The 22,355-nt window shown below is 37.1% G+C and overlaps 1 protein-coding gene across 1 annotated transcript in view; it reads right to left on the reverse strand.

The window, feature by feature from the left end:
• LOC143775062 (dynein axonemal heavy chain 3-like) overlaps positions 1-22,355 on the reverse strand; it is a 2,972,411-nt gene that overhangs the window by 2,485,662 nt on the left and 464,394 nt on the right. The window contains exons 10-11 of the mRNA XM_077262897.1: positions 12,447-12,585; positions 1,413-1,517 (exon numbers count right to left, since the gene is read on the reverse strand). Coding sequence (XP_077119012.1) covers positions 1,413-1,517; positions 12,447-12,585 — 244 coding nt within the window. The remainder of the gene's footprint in view (positions 1-1,412; positions 1,518-12,446; positions 12,586-22,355) is intronic.

Raw genomic sequence — 22,355 nt, forward strand, 5'->3', positions numbered from 1 at the left:
GATCTCAATTACTTTGTTTTTCATTTGTTCCAGAATTTCTTTGGATCGCTGCATGATGTCTAGCTTTTGAGCAACTTTTAGTCTACTTCACTTTGTCAGGCAGGTCCTATTTAGGTGCTTTCTTGATTGAGAACAGGTGTGGCGGTAATCAGACCTCGATGTGGCTAGGGAGTTTGAACTCATATATGTAATAAATCTCAGCTAATTTATGTTTTAAGGTGGGGGAGCAATCACTTTTCCACAGTGTCCTGTAGGTGTGGATTTCTTTATCCACTAATGATAAGGACCTTCATTTAAAAACTGCATTTTGTGTTTACTTGTGTTATCTTTGTCTAATATTTAAATGTATTTGGGGATCTGAAACATTCAAATGTGACAAACATGCAACAGAAAAGAAAATCAAAACGGGGCAAACTCTTTTTCACACAACTGTATATTATTAAAGACAAATAAAAAAATCTTATTTACTACAATTGTAAATTATAATATACATACAGTCTTTATCTGTTTAGCAGATTAAGAGGTTCCAGAGTGTTTTACTGTGATAAGACCATTGCCATAAGTTTCATAGCAAAAAAAGGAAAGTAATAAAATGATGGATTGCATATTGTATTCTAAGCAAAATAAACGCTAATGTAACTTTGTGTTTACTGTAGAACACATAGAAATAGCTATCAGAAGTGATATCCTTTCATTTAAATAACAATACCAAATGTATATACAGCCTGACAGCTCTTCTTTCCCAGCTCTCCCTGTGGCTGCCACTCTTCTCATTTCAATGAAATCGCCCTGTCCGCCTGTCTCCTTCTTTCCTTTGTCACTTTCTATCATCATGACCACAGCGTTTTTATTACTGCCACCATTCCCCTTTAGCTTTGCACATTTCAGATGTGTATCTACAGCGTACATAGAAGGATCACATTAACAGGAGAGGTGATAGATGTGAGAAATGTGATGGCAGTGCTATACCACCTTTCTATGCAGTCTACTGAGAATAGAAATGCTCTGGTAAACCATTGTAAGAGCTCCATCAAATACAATGCTCCCACGGGGCCAGCTCTATTACAAATATAAGTCTCATTTGTTCTAACCATAAGGCACACTTTTTTCTGCAACCCTCAATAGCTTTGTAACTTCAGCTGTGAAACCTCATTATCAAGCAGAGAAATGACCTGTGTCTGGCCCCCAAAAAAACAACGCAATTTCGGACCCTTTTTTTAGACAGGTAATTTCTTTCACCTCCAACAAAATCTATAGACATTCATTACTCTGCCAAGTAAAGTATGCATCCACTAGGAGTTTATTTACACAGAGTAAAATCTCCTGACAAATAGCTGGAAATCCCTCAAAAGACAATTGTGTATTTTAAGAAGCAAAATGTTTCAATATGGAAGTGGAAAATAACATTTTACCTTTGGGATCATTTCGATTCCAAGCCTCTGTTGCTCCAGTGGGTCCAATAGTATGTAATCAAGCATTGATTTCTTTATGGCATATGTATAGTTTTCCTCTACCTCCTGTGGAAAATGAAAAAAGGTCAACAGGAAATGAAGGTTCCATACTCAGCTGGTCTCTTCAAAGGGACGTTATCATAAGAAAATGACCTATTGCTTAAGTCAGGTATTTGTGTGTCATATATTTCTAAAACATTTTTGCCATTTTTTTTAAATCACATATCTATCTATCTATCTATCTATCTATCTATCTATCTATCTATCTATCTAAATAAAAATGAAGCAGTACAAGCAAGCAAAAAGAAGGTTAACATGGGTGCCAATCTTCCAGGCAATAACCAATCTTCCAAATAGCTAAAATAAAACCAAAGCAGAATTCTACTGAAGAATTGGAAAAACTGTGGTTTGATAGACCATCAGGGGTCATTTGGTTCAATTGATATATACAGTGGGGCAAAAAAGTATTTAGTCAGTCAGCAATAGTGCAAGTTCCACCACTTAAAAAGATGAGAGGCGTCTGTAATTTACATCATAGGTAGACCTCAACTATGGGAGACAAACTGAGAAAAAAAAATCCAGAAAATCACATTGTCTGTTTTTTTATCATTTTATTTGCATATTATGGTGGAAAATAAGTATTTGGTCAGAAACAAAATTTCATCTCAATACTTTGTAATACATCCTTTGTTGGCAATGACAGAGGTCAAACATTTTCTGTAAGTCTTCACAAGGTTGCCACACACTGTTGTTGGTATGTTGGCCCATTCCTCCATGCAGATCTCCTCTAGAGCAGTGATGTTTTTGGCTTTTCGCTTGGCAACACGGACTTTCAACTCCCTCCAAAGGTTTTCTATAGGGTTGAGATCTGGAGACTGGCTAGGCCACTCCAGGACCTTGAAATGATTCTTACGAAGCCACTCCTTCGTTGCCCTGGCGGTGTGCTTTGGATCATTGTCATGTTGAAAGACCCAGCCACGTTTCATCTTCAATGCCCTTGCTGATGGAAGGAGGTTGGCACTCAAAATCTCACGATACATGGCCCCATTCATTCTTTCATGTACCCGGATCAGTCGTCCTGGCCCCTTTGCAGAGAAACAGCCCCAAAGCATGATGTTTCCACCACCATGCTTTACAGTAGGTATGGTGTTTGATGGATGCAACTCAGTATTCTTTTTCCTCCAAACACGACAAGTTGTGTTTCTACCAAACAGTTCCAGTTTGGTTTCATCAGACCATAGGACATTCTCCCCAAACTCCTCTGGATCATCCAAATGCTCTCTAGCAAACTTCAGAGGGGCCCGGACATGTACTGGCTTAAGCAGTGGGACACGTCTGGCACTGCAGGATCTGAGTCCATGGTGGCGTAGTGTGTTACTTATGGTAGGCCTTGTTACATTGGTCCCAGCTCTCTGCAGTTCATTCACTAGGTCCCCCCGCGTGGTTCTGGGATTTTTGCTCACCGTTCTTGTGATAATTCCGACCCCACGGGGTGGGATTTTGCGTGGAGCCCCAGATCGAGGGAGATTATCAGTGGTCTTGAATGTCTTCCAGTTTCTAATTATTGCTCCCACTGTTGATTTCTTCACTCCAAGCTGGTTGGCTATTGCAGATTCAGTCTTCCCAGCCTGGTGCAGGGCTACAATTTTGTTTCTGGTGTCCTTTGACAGCTCTTTGGTCTTCACCATAGTGGAGTTTGGAGTCAGACTGTTTGAGGGTGTGCACAGGTGTCTTTTTATACTGATAACAAGTTTAAACAGGTGCCATTACTACAGGTAATGAGTGGAGGAAAGAGGAGACTCTTAAAGAAGAAGTTACAGGTCTGTGAGAGCCAGAAATCTTGATTGTTTGTTTCTGACCAAATACTTATTTTCCACCATAATATGCAAATAAAATGATAAAAAAAACAGACAATGTGATTTTCTGGATTTTTTTTTCTCAGTTTGTCTCCCATAGTTGAGGTCTACCTATGATGTAAATTACAGATGCCTCTCATCTTTTTAAGTGGTGGAACTTGCACTATTGCTGAATGACTAAATACTTTTTTGCCCCACTGTATGTATATATATATATATATAGAAATAGTAAAAAAGGAACAGCACACTGGGTAACTTATCTTAGGGTGCAAAGAGCCTCCAGGCAACCCGTCCACCGGTCGTCAGTATTCAGTATAAATCAAAAAGAGAGGCAGCACTCCATTTTAGAAAAAGGTGCAGGATTTATTCAAATCCACGTGTCTGTGCGACGTTTCAGCTCAACTGAGCTTTTCTCAAGCAGTGGATACAGGTTCCTTATTACATATATATAGTCTCCCAATATTCCTAATTACAGCCATTTGTGTTCAATTGCATATAAATACATTAATTAAAGTGCTAACAGTTAGCGCTACTGCGCATGCGCCAAGCCTGTTTACCTGCTCTGTAATTTAATTGAGCTCTACAGACATGCGCAATAGAGATACACAAACGCTGACAGAAGCAATGGCGTCCCCCATGAACAACTGCCTCCTACAGCGGTAAGAACGGCATGGCGGCTAGTATCTACATATCTAAATGCACTATAAGCACAGATGCACTTTAATTAATGTATTTATATGCAATTGAACACAAATGGCTGTAATTAGGAATATTGGGAGACTATATATATGTAATAAGGAACCTGTATCCACTGCTTGAGAAAAGCTCAGTTGAGCTGAAACGTCGCACAGACACGTGGATTTGAATAAATCCTGCACCTTTTTCTAAAATGGAGTGCTGCCTCTCTTTTTGATTTATACTATATATATATATATATATATATATATATATATATATATATACAGAGAGAGAGAGAGAGAGAGAGAGAGATGAGTGATGTAGTGATTTTCACCTGCTTTCTATTCTGAAAGGGAGAGTTTTCAGCAGGCTGACCCTGCTCCCCCTCCCTTAACAATGACCTTTGCAAACAGACACTATATATTAAATGCTTCTATACAAGAGATAGGGTGCAAGGTCTGACCACTATGCATATAAACATGATTACTGAAACAGCAGGAAGTTTAACTTTTAATACTTATTTTGATCTGTAAAAAATGCTATAAATTTCTGAAAAATATGTTTAACACAACAACCTAATTTAAAAAATATCTCATTTTCTGACTGTAGGTTCTCTTTAAAGAAAGCTGTTATCTCCTACATGTTGCCTCAAGATTGACGCACTCAGCCAGGAAGATTCTTCTCTGCACTAATGATCGGTAAACAGCCTGAGACAAGCTGTGAATGAATTTCTGAAGTGGCATTGCAAGCATCGTTTAGGGGTCAGACATTGACTTATGGGTTAGCTATCTTTTCTAGTAAGTTGTACTTATGAGATAGCTTCTTTCATTCTTAGCTCTTCCTAAGCCCTAACCCTTAGCATTAGGTTTTCAATGTGCAGATGACAAAGCTAACAAACCTGAGTTATTGTCTTCTTACTCACAAAGCTGCAGGCAAGTGAGAATATCAGTGAAGTACAGTATGAAGTTTTCATACATTTTATTTTACTTTTTTTTCTTACATTAACAAATAAATTGAATTCAATATGCTCAACATTGTGAACAAAATTTCACAAAAGTGAAACTTCCAAGATACAGTCCAGAAAATACATATTTACATATTTGATCCCTTGCTGATTTTGAAAGTTTGCCCACTGACAAATACACAGTCTATAATTTTAAGGGTAGGTTAATTTTTACATTGAGAGACAGAATATCAAAACTAAAATCCAGAAAATCACATTGTATAAATTATATCAATTTATTTGCATTTTACAGTGAGAAATAAGTATTTGAGCACTCTGGCAAACGAGACTTAATACTTGGTGACAAAACACTTGTTGGCAAGCACAGCAGTCAGATGTTTTTTGTAGTTGATGATGATGTTTGCGCACATGTCAGGAGGAATTTTGGTCCACTCCTCTTTGCAGATCCCCTCTAAATCATTAAGATTTTGAGGCTGTCACATGGAAACTCAGGGCTCAACTCCTTCCATAAGTTTTCTATGGGATTAAGGTCTGAAGACTGGCTAGGCCACTCCATGATCTTAATGTGCTTCTTTTTAAGCCACTCCTTTGTTGCCTTGGCTGTATGTTTTGAGTTATTGTCCTCCTGGAAGACCCAGCCATGACTCATTTTTAATGTACTGGAGGAGGTTGTCACTCAGGATTTTAAGTTACATGGATCCATCCATTCTCCCATTGATGTGGTGAAATAGTCATGTGCCCTTAGCAGAGAAACACCCCCAATACATAATGTTTCCATCTCTATGTTTGACAGTGGGGACAGTGTTCTTTGGGTCATAGGCAGTATTTCTCTTCCTTCAAACACGGCGAGATGAGTTAATGTCAAAGACCTCAATTTTTGTCTCATCTGACCGCAGCACCTTCTCCCAATCACTCACAAAATCATCCAGGTGTTCATTGTCAAACTTCAGATGGGCCTGCACATGGGCCTTGAGTAGGGGGATCTGGCGGGCACTGCAGGATTTTAAACCTTTACGGCGTAATGTGTTACCAATGGTTTTCTTGGTGACTGTTGTCCCAGCTGCTTTGAGATCACTAACAAGTTCCCCCGTATAGTTTTGGGCTGATCTCTCACCTTCCTCATGATCAAGAATACCCCACAAGGTGAGATTTTGCATGGTGCCTCAGATCGATGACGATTGACAGTCATTTTGTATTTCTTCCATTTTCTTACTTTTGCATAGTTGTCTCCTCACCCAGCGTGGGTTTTGCAGCCCATTCCAGCTTTGTACAGGTCTATGATCTTGTCCTTGACATCCTTATAAAATTATTTGGTCTTGCCCATGTTGTAGAGGTTAGAGTCTGACTTATTGAGTCTTTAGACAGGAGTCTTTTATAAAGGTGACTATGTAAGACAGCTGTTTTTAATGCAGGTAGCGAGTTGATTAGGAGTGTCTAACTGGTCTGTAGGAGCCAAAACTCTTAATGGTTGGTAGGGAATCAAATACTTATTTCTCACGCAAAATGCAAATGCATTTATACAATTTATACAATGTGATTTTTTGGATCTTATGGTTGATATTCCATTTCTCAATGTTAAAATTAACATTAAAATTATAGATTGTTTATGTCTTTGTCAGTGGGCAAACTTAAAAAATCAGCAAGGGATCAAATACTTATTTCCTCTACTGTATTTGTTCATTTTCTTTTAAATTAAACTTGTCAGCAGGATTTTGCCAAGTATACTACATACACTGTCAGATTGGTGCTGTTACTCTGATTAAAATGATACCTAAGATGAAGAAATCCATCTTGTAGTTCTTGTGTATGTGTGTGCTCTGGAACAGGACAGTAGTCAGAGTCTTATCATGGTGTTCTAAGCCAGAGAAACCAAGGACCTACCCACAGGCCACCCGAAGTACAAACATTTTCCTCATCATAGAGACAGACTGTTTGTGCTTCGAGGTGGCTTGTGAGCAGATCTTTCCTTGGCTCTCTGGCCTAGAGCAGGAAGAAAATACTCTGCCTACAGTCCTGCCCCAAAGCATGAGAATCTCATTCAATGAAAACTTCTAACACTGATTACATAAGAACCACAAAACGCATTTCTTCACTCCAGGCATAATTTTGATCAGAGTAACAGCACCAACCTGACAGTGTCTGTAGTTTACATTGCAAAATCCTGCTGACAGGTTCGCTTTAAGTTCAATTTGTACACTTTTGTCCATGAAACAATTGCACTTAGACAACACATTTATGGTCAGATCCAAGAAAATTATGACGTATTGAAAGCAGAGCACCTAAGGTTACTCCTGTGAATCTGTGCACCCAACATAAAAGCAAACAAAATTATAATAATGAATCCTAGATTGTGAGCATAAGATGCTATTTATATGTATTTTCTGTATTTCCGAAGAATAGTTATGTCCAAGAGTGGCATTTATAGTTCTTCATCATGAAAAATTGTCAAAATTACTGTATTTAGACACATCCCTAACTAATAAGCTGAGTGCCTATAGTTAGAGATGCACAAATTCATTCATTTTTTTGTCCCCGAATCTGATGTTGACATATTCGTGCCATATTCTAACACTATTCGCGCCAAATGTAAGTTTGATGATTGGTTCTGAACATTTTTGGAAATTTCTACTTTCATTGACTCTAATGATGCTCTGCTGTGTTCAATGAATATTGCAAAAACAATATTCGATGTCCATCGAATTTGGAACCGAATCCGAACAAATTCGCTCATCTCTACCTATAATGCACAAGGGTAACGGGTGGACTTTATCTAATGCTTTGCACCAGAATTTGTGAGCATTGAAAAGCTTCCTCTCATGATACATTCATGAGATGGAGCATCTCTAGTTTTTGGACTACTACATTTTGCAGTTTGCAGCAGCGTATGAGGTATATCTACAATATACAGATGCATCCATCCTTAATTTTCATTGAATTGTGTTATTGATCTGCATTTTAAGATTTGACACAGTACCAATTCAATACAATCTATGTATGGGTGAAGCATGGGCAGAGGATATTCAACAGATGGCATGCGTCATACTGATCTGGTAAAAAATGTATATACTTACTATGTATGGTTCATAAAGATATTGTCTTATCTTGTTAAATGTGTTAAATTGCTAAATTCTGGTAAAAACGAAGAACTTTGCAATTTATCTCTTATTAAAAATCTTCTCCATTTTCAAGAATGGATAGATTTTTATTATATTGTGTATTTCTCTTTGCCAAGGCAGGAAGAGCATGCTTTAGAGCAGGGGTCCCTAACCTGTGGCTTTGGAGACACATGTGGCTCTCAGACCTATGTTTTGGCTTGATGTATTCGCACCATGGCTAGTAAACAACTATGAAGAGTGGGATTCCAGATGGTTATTTTTGTGAGTAACCCAACAGAGAAGAACAAATCTGCATTACTATATACTGGCCTTAATGTTTAGAGATAAACTAAGTATATAATGATCCTGGAGATAGAATGATACTACCAGCCAGAGGCAGTGCTTGAAGCTGGATGTGACACAATGGTGGGAGTGCATGATGCAAAAATACTGATTTGGGGTAAGGTGGTTACCCTTGGATATGAGTATACTGACTGGAAGTTAGGGCAGCACAAGGTCTTGGTGTGATGGAAAACTTTGGCTGTCGTTACACTGGTAATGTTTGCTTTGGGTGTCAGTACTTTGAGGGGGATAGAGCAAGACGTCACTACTCCTGGGAAGAGGGGGAAAGACCTGGGTGTGGCTCACAACCCTCTCTGAGAGTTGAATGTGGTTCTCCAGGTAAGAAAGGTTGGGGACCACTGCTTTAGAGCTTGCATGACGGTTCTGAAGCTCTCCGGACCACTGAATTCAACCAATTCTGGCTGCAGAGGCGAACCTGACTCTGTTTACAGAAAGTGAGAGCACATAGTTTAAACCGGAGGTGAGACAATGCTGGAAGTCCAAACTATTTATTTTCAGGAATACACCACTCCAATGGCAAACAGGAAACAGAGAGGCTGGGGAAAGGTGTGCTCCTAAAGAAAGAAGAGGAGACAGCCCTTTCAGCATGGCAGACTATAAGTGATGGAACACTGATGGATGCAATGCATTTTTTCATGTTTCTTTAACATCTCGTGCCATGTATGTAAAGATTGTCTGTTTTAGTAACAAGTTCAGGAAGGACACCTCAGTCCTATTGAAAAATATGAAAAATACTGTATATGCATATAAGAAATTAAAAAATACTGCAAGAAGAACCATTGAATTAAGTGATGTGGACAAGTGGATGAATTTTAGTCATAATTTACATGCATCTTATTTATCTGCCTATAAAGTATGCTAAATTAGTATCTTTCCAAAAGATGTGAGAATGAAGATTTGTTAGTATGGAGGCTGTGGCTTCTATAGTGCTATGTATTGGTGGCCTCTGGATTACACTTGATCTACATAGGATTAATTTTAATTGACAATGCTGTCTTCTTAGAATGGTGTCCTAAAAATATTGTGTTGGTAGCAAGTGATGGTGTCCATTTAAATCAATAGCCTGTCATTCTAGTTAATTGAAAGAGGTCCTGAATGATGTACCGTAACTATTAACTCGGATTGCCCTAGAGCTATATTCGCATATACCAGATTTATTGCACAAATTTCTGCAACTGCAAAACAGTTCTGTTCATATAAATAAGATTGTTAAGCAGCATGTGTTGGGATTTGTTTCCTGACCATTTATTTTTGGGCGTTTGGAGATAATATTTTTACATTCACTATTTGATCATATGAGAAATAGTTTTATTGCCATTATTTATATTCACCTACAGTTATTATTTTATTTATTTTTTTAATCAAGACATGGTAAAGCTTTTGGAGAATTTACCAGCTAGTATCCATAAAATTAATTTAAAAAAACCTAAAAGACGTAGTCACAAAGGGTAGATAAATATGTTTTTCAGGATCTAGGGTAAGAGAATGTTCAAGTCTTGTCATTACTATTTCTAACTATTATTATAATATAGATAATGGTTTAGAAGATGGATGGACTATGAATATTTCAGCCATTTTAGATAATTGACTTGTAATTCAATGATGCATACAGCAGACCCTACAATATTAATATCAATGGTCAATAAGAGGTGTGCATGCATTTTCACAAAGGATCTAACATGAAAGGGCAGCTTAACTCTGAAATGATACAATTTCTGATATTTATTTTAAGCTGAATGCTATAGGTGGTGTTTGAACAGTAGGGGATGGAAAAGAATTGTCATTATAACAACAAGAAGTTATTTGGGCACCAGCTGCTCTATTTGCAATGACATTATCCTTGGTGCAAAAACTCTACTATCTGTTTGTTAATATGTTCTACAAAAAGAAAATGTCAATTTTTGATCTAATTTGTGGACTAAACTCATAGTTACATAGTTACATAGTTATTAAGGTTGAAGGAAGACTGTAAGTCCATCTAGTTCAACCCATAGCCTAACCTAACATGCCCTAACATGTTGATCCAGAGGAAGGCAAAAAAACCCATGTGGCGAAGAGTAACTCCACCATGGGGAAAAAAATTCCTTCCCGATTCCACATACGGCAATCAGACTAGTTCCCTGGATCAACGCCTTATCAAGGAATCTAGTGTATATACCCTGTAACATTATACTTTTCCAGAAAGATATCAACTCAACTAATTTAAGTTAGTCAGTTCTTTTTTGTGGTTTACTCGTACAAGTTCGTAAAATGTTTTTATTTACTATTTTCATAGGAATGAAAAGGATGCTACATTAAGAGAAAAGAATGACACACAAAGCAAAAATGGATCTGGGGCACTGATGAAAAATTGTCCATTTTTCTTATACACATTAAAAAATGGATGATTGAATAAGACTCTAATGATTTTTAGAATATCAGCCATTCATTCTCCTCAACCCAGTTCATGTCATAAACATCTGCAGTATAAAGCCTTCCTTAACATGCCTTAAGATAGTCTTAAAGAAGAATGTCCTCAGGTTGATTCATTGCAATTAGTCTGTATTTAGAGACTATGATTAGCAAGGGCTACATGGCTAATTTGGTCAAATGACAGGAAGATCATAAGTGGCAACATCATATCTAATTATTTTAAATTGGGTCATATTGCAACATGTGACGTCAAATGACTGCAACTCAACAGCCCCCCCAAAATCACATCTTCTAGATTATCGACCAATAAGTTGTATGCAGCATTCCCAGCAAAGACTTAGTAAATAGTAAGTCAAATATGATGCAACATTTCTGTGATTTCACCATATTTTCTACAGAAAAGATAGCAGCAGGGTGCAGAAAAATTGCATAGATCTTGCTTTCTGTGACTATTTAGTCATGTGACCAAAGGCCCCAAACAAATCTAGCCTTATTCTCTGAACATAATAACTATACATTAATCACATGTGCATTTGCTACCTATTTTGATATGCTACAATACTTTTGGAATCTATGAAGACTTTGCATTATATTTTTTAGCCATGCCAATTTCAAACAAGGTGTTCAGAAAATGCCTCTGTCCTTTACAAAATAATATTGACTCATACTTTTGAATGAATTTATAAGAATTTAGTTACATTTGATTTGTTTAAGTGCGCTTGTCCTCGCCCAAAGCCTAGAGAAAAAACTGTCTTGTGGCCAACATCTGCTACACAAAAGGCAAACTGGCCCAAAGAAACTGCCCCAATTTTCATACTCTAACTAGCTCTCTAGCTCTCTACTGTCCTTACTTACTGTCATCCTTCTTGGTGTATCTCCCAGTAGAGGCAGATTACTCTTGACAACAGGCAATATACAGCAAGTTAAGCAAAAGAAGACATCTAGTGTCAAGTACTTAAGAGCAATTTTCTAATGGGGAGGCAGCATTTTTAACTTGAACAATTTTCAGATTGACAATGTTGTTTGATAGTACAGTGGCCATTGAAAGGACTATTTTAGTTGGTTGGCTTCCACATATTTATGTATTAGAGATAAGTGAATCTAGAAAAAAGGCTTTGTGAGAACTAACTTACTGTGACCTTCCTTGTTGCAGAGTCCTTTTTCCCCACATATAAGACAATGCCGGTTGAAAGTGATTTCATGAAAGCATTAGTTTTCTTACAATGAAGAAAAGGACTCCTTAATAGGAATTTGGCCCATCAATAAAATAGCAGTTAAGTAGATTTCAATAAAAAATATAGCAACTCACACAATGTGACTTAAAAAAATAAAATGCTTAGTGTTACAGATACATTACTGCTACACTAATGTCAGCCAGTTGGGTTAGAAAACCAAAGGCTTCTAATTCATTGAACAATTCTGAGTACAAGGACTTCCTATTTATCTTGTGAAAAAAGTCTCCATGGCATATGTATTTTCAGAACAAATCAACTGTTTTGCAGAATGGCTTATTTTATATCTAGAGGGTAGTATGCATAAGAATAATTCCTCTACTGCACTTGTCAAATATTCATGTATTAATAGCAATGAGAGCAGCTTGCAAAATATGACACAAATCCATACATACCTTTGTTAAATCCTGAAGGGATTTGCTCCACACCTTACAAAGTTCTGCTGGTATGTATGAATAGATTCCCCGAAGCCATTTTACACTAAGTGGAGACACCATGCAAGGGTCGATGGATTCTTCAATAAGCCTGTAATATCTACAGAATGAAAATGCAGTGTGAGAACAGTTTCAAAAGCTTTGCTGTTCCCTCAGCAGATATTATGAATATGAAAGATACCCTTTTTTTTTTTTTTACAAAGTATGTGACACCCTAGTTAAAAAAAAGTATGACAGGCTCTCTATCCTGTCACAACCCTGTGCTAGGAGAAGTCAGAAATGAGCGCATAATAACAGTTATTCTGAATAATATAGTTAAGCCCATGATAACAGACTGACTTACTATTCCCTTGATTAATGTTCTTCGCAGTAAGCGATGCCTCGATTTCAGCCATTCTAAATTAAGCTAATTATTTCTTCACCCTGCTGTCAATTAGGTTCAATTTTGCAATATCAACAAGTTTAAACTTAAACAGAATTTGCATAATAAAATCATTAAAATCCTTTTAGAGGACATATGCTAATCAAATATTTATGAAACACAATTAGATTTTTATTCCTTGGAATCCAAAATATATTGCAGAGTATTTACTCCATGATACGTGCTTGTATATAAATGATTCATAGCAAATACAATATGAAACATAATAAAATATATTTGTAATGTAGAGATAATTGCAGTTGCTACATTTAGAATAATGAGATCAAACTTGTAGATACGTAGTTTTGGCTAGTGCCAACATTCCTAACATGCCCTGACCACTATGTTTAACAATATTTGAAGAGCAACAGCTTAAGGTGCAATGAATTTCTAAAATTAAACCAAATTTGGATTTCATTATTATATATTCTTTAAAATAAATCTGTCACCTGAATATACAGCCCTATAAAAACGCAGAATACAACAACTATAGGTATGTATTCTTAGTATCCAAAATGGCACAATAAATATTTTGCCATTTGACTATAGGGCATGAAGAAAGAATACAGCAGGCCCCAATTCATCAAATAATTGTTGCTGGAATTCTGGTATAAAACTGGTTGAAATATCATAAAATTTTTGTATAACTTGTAGTTTTTATACCAGTCCTGACCAGCTGTGCCAACTTTTTAAAAAGGTTGTGGTTGAGCATGGCCGGCAAATACATTATAATCTATGCCATAAAAGTGGCATAAATTATGACACAAATGTACCCCAATGTAGAGTACAGTTTTTAAGTTGGTGCACATGCAAAAGTATACATGCATTCACACATATATATATATATACAGTACAGACCAAAAGTTTGGACATGCCTTCTCATTTAAAGATTTTTCTGTATTTTCATGACTATGAAAATTGTACATTGACACTGAAGGCATCAAAACTATGTCTACGTCCAGGGAGATTAGCTACAGTGCCATGGTTTGGAAGCTTCTTGATTATGTTGCACACCATTGACAAAGGAACATCAAGACCTCCGGAGATGAACTTGTAACCTTAAGATTGTTGATATTTTTCAACAATTTTGGTTCTCAAGTTCTCAGACAGTTCTCTTCTCCTGTTTCTGTTCTCCATGCTTAATGCGGCACACACAGACACATAATACAAATATTGAGTCAACTTTTCCCCTTTTTATCTGGTTTAAGGTGTGATTTTCATATTGCCAACAGCTGCCACAGGTGAGTTTGAACAAGCATCCCATGCTTGAAATAAAGTTGTTTACATACAATTTTGGAATGGTGACAACAATTTGTCTGATTAATTTTGTGGTTTTGTGTGAAATGATGTCCAATTTGCTGTTTTTTTCTTTTTTTGTGTAAGTGCAATACACACATAGGAAATAAATGTGTGTAACAAAACATGTGTAACGACATTAATTTTCTGGGAGGAATACTTCATTTTCTGGAACAAATTGAAGGGTGCCCACACTTCCGGCCATATCTATAGGTATGTCTCCTATAATATTGTGCTGAGAACTATCTAATCTAATCTGCCAAGATTTAAAACTAACAAATTGTGAAGGTTTTAAAGAGAAATTCAATTATCAGCAAAGTTATTATGTGCAAATTGAATGTTATGGTATTATCTGTAGGGGTTACACACCACAGAGCATAATAAACATAGGATCTAAAATTAAAATCATACTCACCTCACCGCTTGCCTGTCCTGCTATTCTCGCAGCCCACCATCTGGTCCTCTACACTCCATCATGCATTCTCTTTGACCTCTTCTTTCCAGGTCCTGGATTCCAGCTTGACAAGGCTTTAAACATCACAATGCACAGTGACATCAGAGGCCTAGTCAACCTGGAAGTGAGGACCTGGAGTGAAAAAGCTACAGAGACTGGATGACAGGGAAAACGTTAAGGCATAGAGGACAGGATAGAAAACTGCGGGGATGGCAGGATAAGTGACCAGTGATGTGACTATTACTAATATTTTTTTAACCATTTTCCTATCCTTCTAAGATTTAACAAAATGACAGCATCAACTTGCCACCATTTTGCTGCATTAGCGCAGAATGTACTAAGAGAAATTTTATATTCTGGATAGTACAAACGTACAGTTATGGGGCACTTTTGTTCCTGTGCTCAATGAATAAAGCTGGTTTCTCATGTATGAAAAATGAACTGTGCTTTTTTCAGTGTCTTGGACCCATTTTGAGTTTTGATTCAGCAATCCTTGATGCATTTGTTTTTCTCGTCTGATTAAAAAAAAATTAGATACCCCTATTCCTTAAGTAGTAAAATACTGACAGCATAAAGATTACATCAGTGTGCTTTCAGTTTTTTTTTATATGGCCTTTGACTTGCATTAGCAAGTTTGATCCTCAACACAGATCAAAGTAGAAAGTGACTCTTTTTTTCTTGCACAAGAAAGATTAGTCTGCAAAAAAGGACATGTGAAAAAGCACATTCATTGTAATGGGTCCATAATCTATCTAATCTATCTATAAAAATAACAGATAGCACACATACCAAGAAACGGATGTGTTAAAGAGCTCTAAAGCTCAGAATGGAGTCTGTTTTTGACATCTATTTTGATTTTTTTTTGGCAGGGCTGAACTACTTTAATGTTTCACTACTTGATAAGGATGCCAAATGCAGTAGACTGTTTTTGACTATTTTTAGTGCTATACAGAAATAAGCACTTAAGACTCTCAATGGTATAAAATACATTAACATTTGTGTCCCCATATCTATTACACTTCTATATTTAGTTAAAATTAAAGTAATATTTTATTTTACAAATGTTTACAACTTAAGGAATAACGCCAATTTAGTTGGTCACTCTGGTTACTATGTATAGAACATATTTTGCGTCTTGTACAGAATATCGATTTCCATTTCATGAGCCTGGAAAAGAACACGGTAACGCTTAACCTCCTTCAATAGTGGTGAGAATACTGTGGCAATTAATAACAAGGCTAAGGCATCTGGGATATTTAACAAGCCTCTAGGCCTTAATATGGTTCCTTCGTCCCTTGATTGATTTCATCTATAGACATTTATTATAAGAAGGCTGTTTCTATGTAAGGAATGCAACACACCAATAATAGGATGCTGTGCATGACTAGCAAAACAGCTTCAACATATGAAACACAAATTAAGATTATCTAGTCATAAAAGCAATATTTAAAAAAATAAAATACTGATATGGATTTGTTGTAAATATTTGTAAAATTTGAGAATACCACTGTTCTCTTCTAATCTGGGGGCCTAATTGCTAGGCGCCGGGATTCTCCCTTTGCACAGGAGGGATCCCAAGCCTTGTCTTCTCCTGTGGTGCCCCTTTCTGTCTCAACTACAGTGTATGCTGCTGAGCAAAGACGCCGGTCTCAGCATCTTGCTCAGATCCAGGCTGTACATTTGGTTACTGCTGCCTCTCCAGGTTCAGCTATAGTAACCGCCTATACTAAGCAACGTGCAGTCACTCCTGAGACTGAGTCCAGGTTTCGTTCTACTGAGCATGCTCGAGAGTCGACTTGTCATTGGTGGTCGCCCATCACATGCTTAGGTCCTTGTCCGGCTCCGGATTTGTCGGTGAACAAGGTCCTGTCAGATTGACAGAATCTATACAAGGATCTTTGGCGTGCTCGTCGGTGCACTAAGATCATTTGTGTTTGGTGTGTGAGAGGAACCTGATGGTAGTGTGGACACAGCTGTGTGTGCTCAGGGCAGGCTCAGTGCCTAGAATTCCAGCTTCTCCAGAGAGGAGTTTGTGTGGTTGAATTCAGGGCAGGCGCTAGTGCCTTTAGAATTCCGTCCACTCTGGGGAGGAGTTCTTTGAGTGCTTGGAGTCCACTACCAGTTTCTGTGCCCCAGTGGGGCTTGCATACTCCTGTGACTTTAACGGGGTACGCGTTTAGCGCCATATTCACATATGCGGCCGTGTGCTGATAAACATGGTCTCATAGCAAAGTTTCTTTTCCTTCGATGTGTGCGATTGGCACAGCCACGTGCAACTCCACTCAGTGTAATTAACTCAGTGAGAGTCTGTTTCACTTGCTGCAAGTCTTGCCATTGTTCTTTTAGCTGGAGTGTACCATTTCTGCACGGTGGACCCCGAGTGGTGAAAACATTTCATTATTAAAATTTATTTAGTGTGTTCCGCCCACCATAACACTAATTAACATTGACATCTATGTTCAGAACTTCTGAGTGACTGTATGAATTTACAGCTCAACTTTACCTGGAGATTTACTGTATTAGGCAGGTCTTCTTATAAATGCTGAGTGAATCAAAGATAAAATTTCCACCCACTATTAGACTGCTACAAAGTATAATTTATATTCTGCCTTATACTTGAAGAACACTAGTCTCAAAATAATTAGTAGAAAACAAATTCAATTACAACTAACACAGTTTAAACTTACTAAGCGAACACTAAATTATATAACTGCTTATATGGTAGTGTAGTGGCAGTAGGGTCATTCTAGAATTTAGGTTGTCTAAAGAAGTGGGTTTTTAGTTTGCTTTTTAGTTTACAAAAGTGGAGGAGCATTGAATCAGTTGGGGTAGTGTGTTCCAATGTATAGGGCATGCATGTGGGAAATGGTTGTGTGAAGAGAAGACAAGAAGAAAGCAAACTAGCAGGTCTTCTGAAGACTAGAGTAGGGAGGTGGTGATGAATAGAATTGTAAATCAATGGTAATATTTTGAACTACATTATTTGTGAAACTAGTAGCCAGTGAAGGGTAGAGTGGTGGAAGTTGAATAAGGAAGGGAATTAGGAAGTTCTGGAAAGCAATGTTAAAGGAACATTGGGGCTATGCAAGAGCATTAGATGGAATGTCACAGAGACATAGATTACTTAAAGTTGACTAAAGTTAAGGAAAGAGTGGCTTTGAAAAGTATTTTTAAGGAGGAGGTGGCAGGGGGCTTGTTTGTGCTTTGAAAGACAAAGTGGAAGGTTATTCAAAAGTAGGGAGTAACAGAGTGTCACCACCAGCCTGTTTTCATGGACACCATACTGTAATAAGACCTACATTAGTGTTCCTTGTCCTGCATATAGTGGGGGCATGTTTGTCTTTGTTCCTCTCTGCAGGAAGCATATCCAATGCACAAACCAGCAGACAGGCTGAGAAAGGGTGCTTGAACAATCTTCATCCTTTGAGCTATGTTTAATTGGGTTGTGGATGTTATTATCTTGGTCCTGATCCCCAGAAAGGTAGGACAATAAGTCACATGTTTGGCTAGTTAGTTCATGCTGCATCTTGGGAAAGGCAAGGATCTGCTGCTCCGGCCAGTTCCTGGTGACATGTGTGGAGATCATTTACCACCAATCTGCTGTATTTTAGTAATGAATCTAAAGACTGTTGTTACATATTCCTTGGCATCAGATTACCGGGTGGCGCCCACGGATTTGTCCCTTTTGTGTGGCCACTTTGCAGACTCTAAGTAGCAATATTGACGTTTGATGTTATATTCTCCCAGTTTCAGTAAAAGTTGTTGAATTGTTCATCGATCTGCTGTTCCTGCCTGCTCTGTCACGCACACCTGTCACAAAGGGGACTTGTGAGAATGAGGAAACTGTGGAGCCATTAACTGTTAATGATAGTCTGGTGGGAGTGATAGTTGTAAGATAATGAATTCAGTTTTCTCTGTGTAGATTTTGGAAAGCAGGAAAAGGTGAATAAATATGATAGACATTTTGAAATCATAGTCAGTAGAAAAATAACATTTAGGATAGACAAGTACATTTGAAAAGTTTTTCTAAAAGCTATGGAATTCTATGAGCTTTTCTTTTCCAGAGATATAGATCTCATGATTGAATATTTGTGGACATAAGCTAAAAGAGGTCAAGATGAGGAAGTGGTATGTGAATTTGCATGTCATCCTTGCACACAAGAGCCATGCTAATATAGTCTTTATTATTACAATTTGTATGTATGTGCTGCATTACCATTTGGTAAGTGCACTGACAATAGGGTTGAGCAAAATAATTCACAGGACCCTGGTTTGGTATATGTGGCTGCCAGACAAGAGCCCTGTAAACTTCCTTCATCACCAGCGTCTCTTATTATTTGTAGGCCCAATGCGATGTAATTCGAGCTTCATGTCACAATAATGATGTCACACCAGAACTGCTATTCAGGAGAAGTCCTGAGGATGCCAGCAAATAGGAAGAGGTTCACAAGGCTAGGGTTCAACAGGCACAGACTACTAACATGGCAACTTGGCCAGAGCCCTGCAAATATTTTTGCTCAACTGAAAAATTATTAATATTATTACTTTTGCTCAACTAAAGGTTAATTTCATGAAGACAACCCTAGTCTATGTACCCTATAAGAAGACCCTCTCTAAAATCCCTTAAAAGAAGTATAGGTTATTCCTAGCAAAAACAACTGATCTGGTTTCTAATTGTACTTATGAGACTACCCATTTTATGAACCTAAAAATAAACATGGAAAACAATGAGGAAACAACGCCAGTGACTCCCAAGAACCATTGGGAAATAATTTAATCAACGAACACGTGAATTGGCTTGTATGGTAAAGAATAGCTATGCACATCACAATGCACATATATTGTAATTTATACATACTACATATATTGGTAAACTGAAATTGCATATGTAACATAGTTTTTATTTTAAATCTGTTGGTTACATAGTGCAAACACATTTTACAGTGTTGTACATATTGTTTATTCTCAAATGTGGGATTCCAGATAAAGAGGTTCACCACTGAAATTTATTTCTAGAACAATCTGATTAATAATGCAGCCTGAGAAGAGGTTGGCATAGATTGACTGCTGAAAAGCTGCTTTCTCCTTCTCTGCTGCCAATACTATTTTGGGCTGAGCAGCATAGCTATAGAATATCTAAAGCATGCAGAACTCCTGCCACAACAATTTATTTTAGGACATAAACCCTTGCCTTTTTCCATGTCTTACTTCCAAAGCAACCACACTTTTAAGAAAATAAATTTAGATAGAGAAACTAATATATCTATATCAATCAATATAATTAACAGAGCCAAAACTCCAAGCATGGCAGTCTATGCACCATAAACTGCATTTAATGCCTATGCATTTAGATGCCTATAAGTAAGGACATCAAGTCCGAAATACGTCAGGCGTGCGGGGGATGTTTGCCTTGACATGCTATGACATGTGTATTTTTAACTTTTTACCAACAATGGATTAAATAAAAGACTAAATTTGAATTTTTAAGCAAATCACCTGGTGCTGTTTTTTCCTTTTTTGCCTGCATTTAATGATGCTGTACATAAAATAGATGAGACATTGGTGTAAAGTAAGGTAAACAATTGTTAACAAAGCTTAAAAAAGGGGGGAATAAGAAGGATAGAAATACACATGTAGGGAATATGAAGGTAAGACAAAATCATTAAAATAAAAAGTGCTCACAGCGGTGATCAGAAGCTGCGACAAGAGCCGGATGGAAGTGAGTAGCAAGGTGAATATAAATATTTTTTTGTTTTTAAACCTTTTGAAGGACATTTATAGTTCAGAAAAAATGATGGACAGTGGTTACCATTTTGGTGAATCCAAATTATAAAAAAAATCAGCTTTTTGGAAATGCAGATTTTTGTAATATTCGAATAGAAAGCTATTCCACATGCAGTTGATGCGTGCTTTAACATTTAGACAACTATTTAATCAAATATTGTATGAAATATTTGAGGCCTGGTTTAATTTTTAAGTTTTACAAAGGACTTCGGTTTGACAAAAATAGGTTTTTGGGGAATGGTGCTCTTTCTTGTCATGTGAAGGCATATTCTTATCCTTGCAAAAATAGTACTATAATCTGTGTCTACAACTAACTCATATTAAAGCTAGATACAAAAACTTTCAGCTTTAAAAAAGGGGCCTTGATGGTATTTTGGTATTAGGAGTGCTGATCTCATGAATATCTGAAAATACAGCCTAGATTGGTTATCAATATGCTAAAATGAGTTCATTAATAATATGGACTTTCGAAGAACTCATCTGTAAAGCCAGTAAGAAAGATCATAAGTTATAGTCATTCAAATGTCAGTAACTCCCACGAAACTACAAAATCTTCATGTTCAGATAAAGGAAGCAGTAGGCAAACGGAATAATAGACTATGACAGGGAAGCCCATGGGATCTTATACATATCAGCTAAGTAAACTATAAATCTGATACAAATGTCAGAATTGTTCAATGCAGGACCTCATGAGTCCTATAAGTGATTGAAATCATATTTTAAAAGGACAGACCTCATAATGATTGTCATGTCAGATGGAGCAGTAACATTCTTATGTGTGCTGAAGATGTCCAAACTGATTTTGAAGCATTAAATACTTGAAATGCTCAAAATATTGATCATTAACTATTACATGCAAATTATGAACATACAATTCATAATTTATCAATTTCATGTGTTCAACAAGGTTATACAGTATTATATACATATATAAGTAAACGAGTTAAGGCTTAACAGTGGTCTCCTCAAATCTGTGCCCCTTTAAAGCTCTTCTAGTTTGCATTACTTATATATTGTTTATTTCAACTGCTATGTTATATATTTAATAAAGCTCTATAATGTTTTTAACAATGAATAACAAGTAAGATATGCTAGTCTACAATAGATTCAAATGTAATGAAAAGCTCTGGTGGTTTATTCAACGCGTTTCAAGGTCTATCTGACCTCTTCATCAGGAAAATACCACAAAGACATCTTTGTGGTATTTTCCTGATGAAGAGGTCAGATAGACCTTGAAATGTGTTGAATAAACCACCAGAGCTTTTCATTACATTTGAATCTGTATTATTGTGGCAGCGCAGACTTAATCCACAAACTATCCTGCACAACATCTCTGAGAAGGTCGCGTGGGCGGCCCGTGGATCTGCAGCATCCAATACGCACATGCTTTTTGCCTTACACCATCAGGTGAGCAGCTCCCTGTTAAAAAGCTGCACTTAATCTGAGGATAAGATAATTGCTGTGCTATTTATCAATAAAAGCTTTACCTTTCTTGAAAAAATTTTTGGGATATTGGTTTGAGGTGCTCCCTCATGGACATGATCTTCTTTTTCTGGTCATAATCTGAGGATAAGACCCTATATGCGCTTTTTGTCTCCCCAATCTACTAGTCTACAATAGGTATCATGACATAATTGACACAGACTTATTTGTGATTTACTATTTGTGCACTTTTATGAGAAAACCTAAGTGCACCCTCTTTAAATTCAATGGATTGGTTTGTCAGGGAATAGAACAAACCTCTAGCCCTCAGAAGGTCCAAAAATTAGATAATAGAAACTCAGATAAACAACAGCACATGACCAACAATTAGAAGCAGTGTGGCAAAAATTACGTGCACCTTTATGCCTTCCTTATAAATTAAGATAGTAAGTAATAAGTGCTGCTTATCAAATATATTAGATTAGCTGTTTAT

Source organism: Ranitomeya variabilis, chromosome 5 (genome assembly GCF_051348905.1).
Source record: "Ranitomeya variabilis isolate aRanVar5 chromosome 5, aRanVar5.hap1, whole genome shotgun sequence".
Classification (NCBI taxonomy): Eukaryota; Metazoa; Chordata; class Amphibia; order Anura; family Dendrobatidae; genus Ranitomeya; species Ranitomeya variabilis.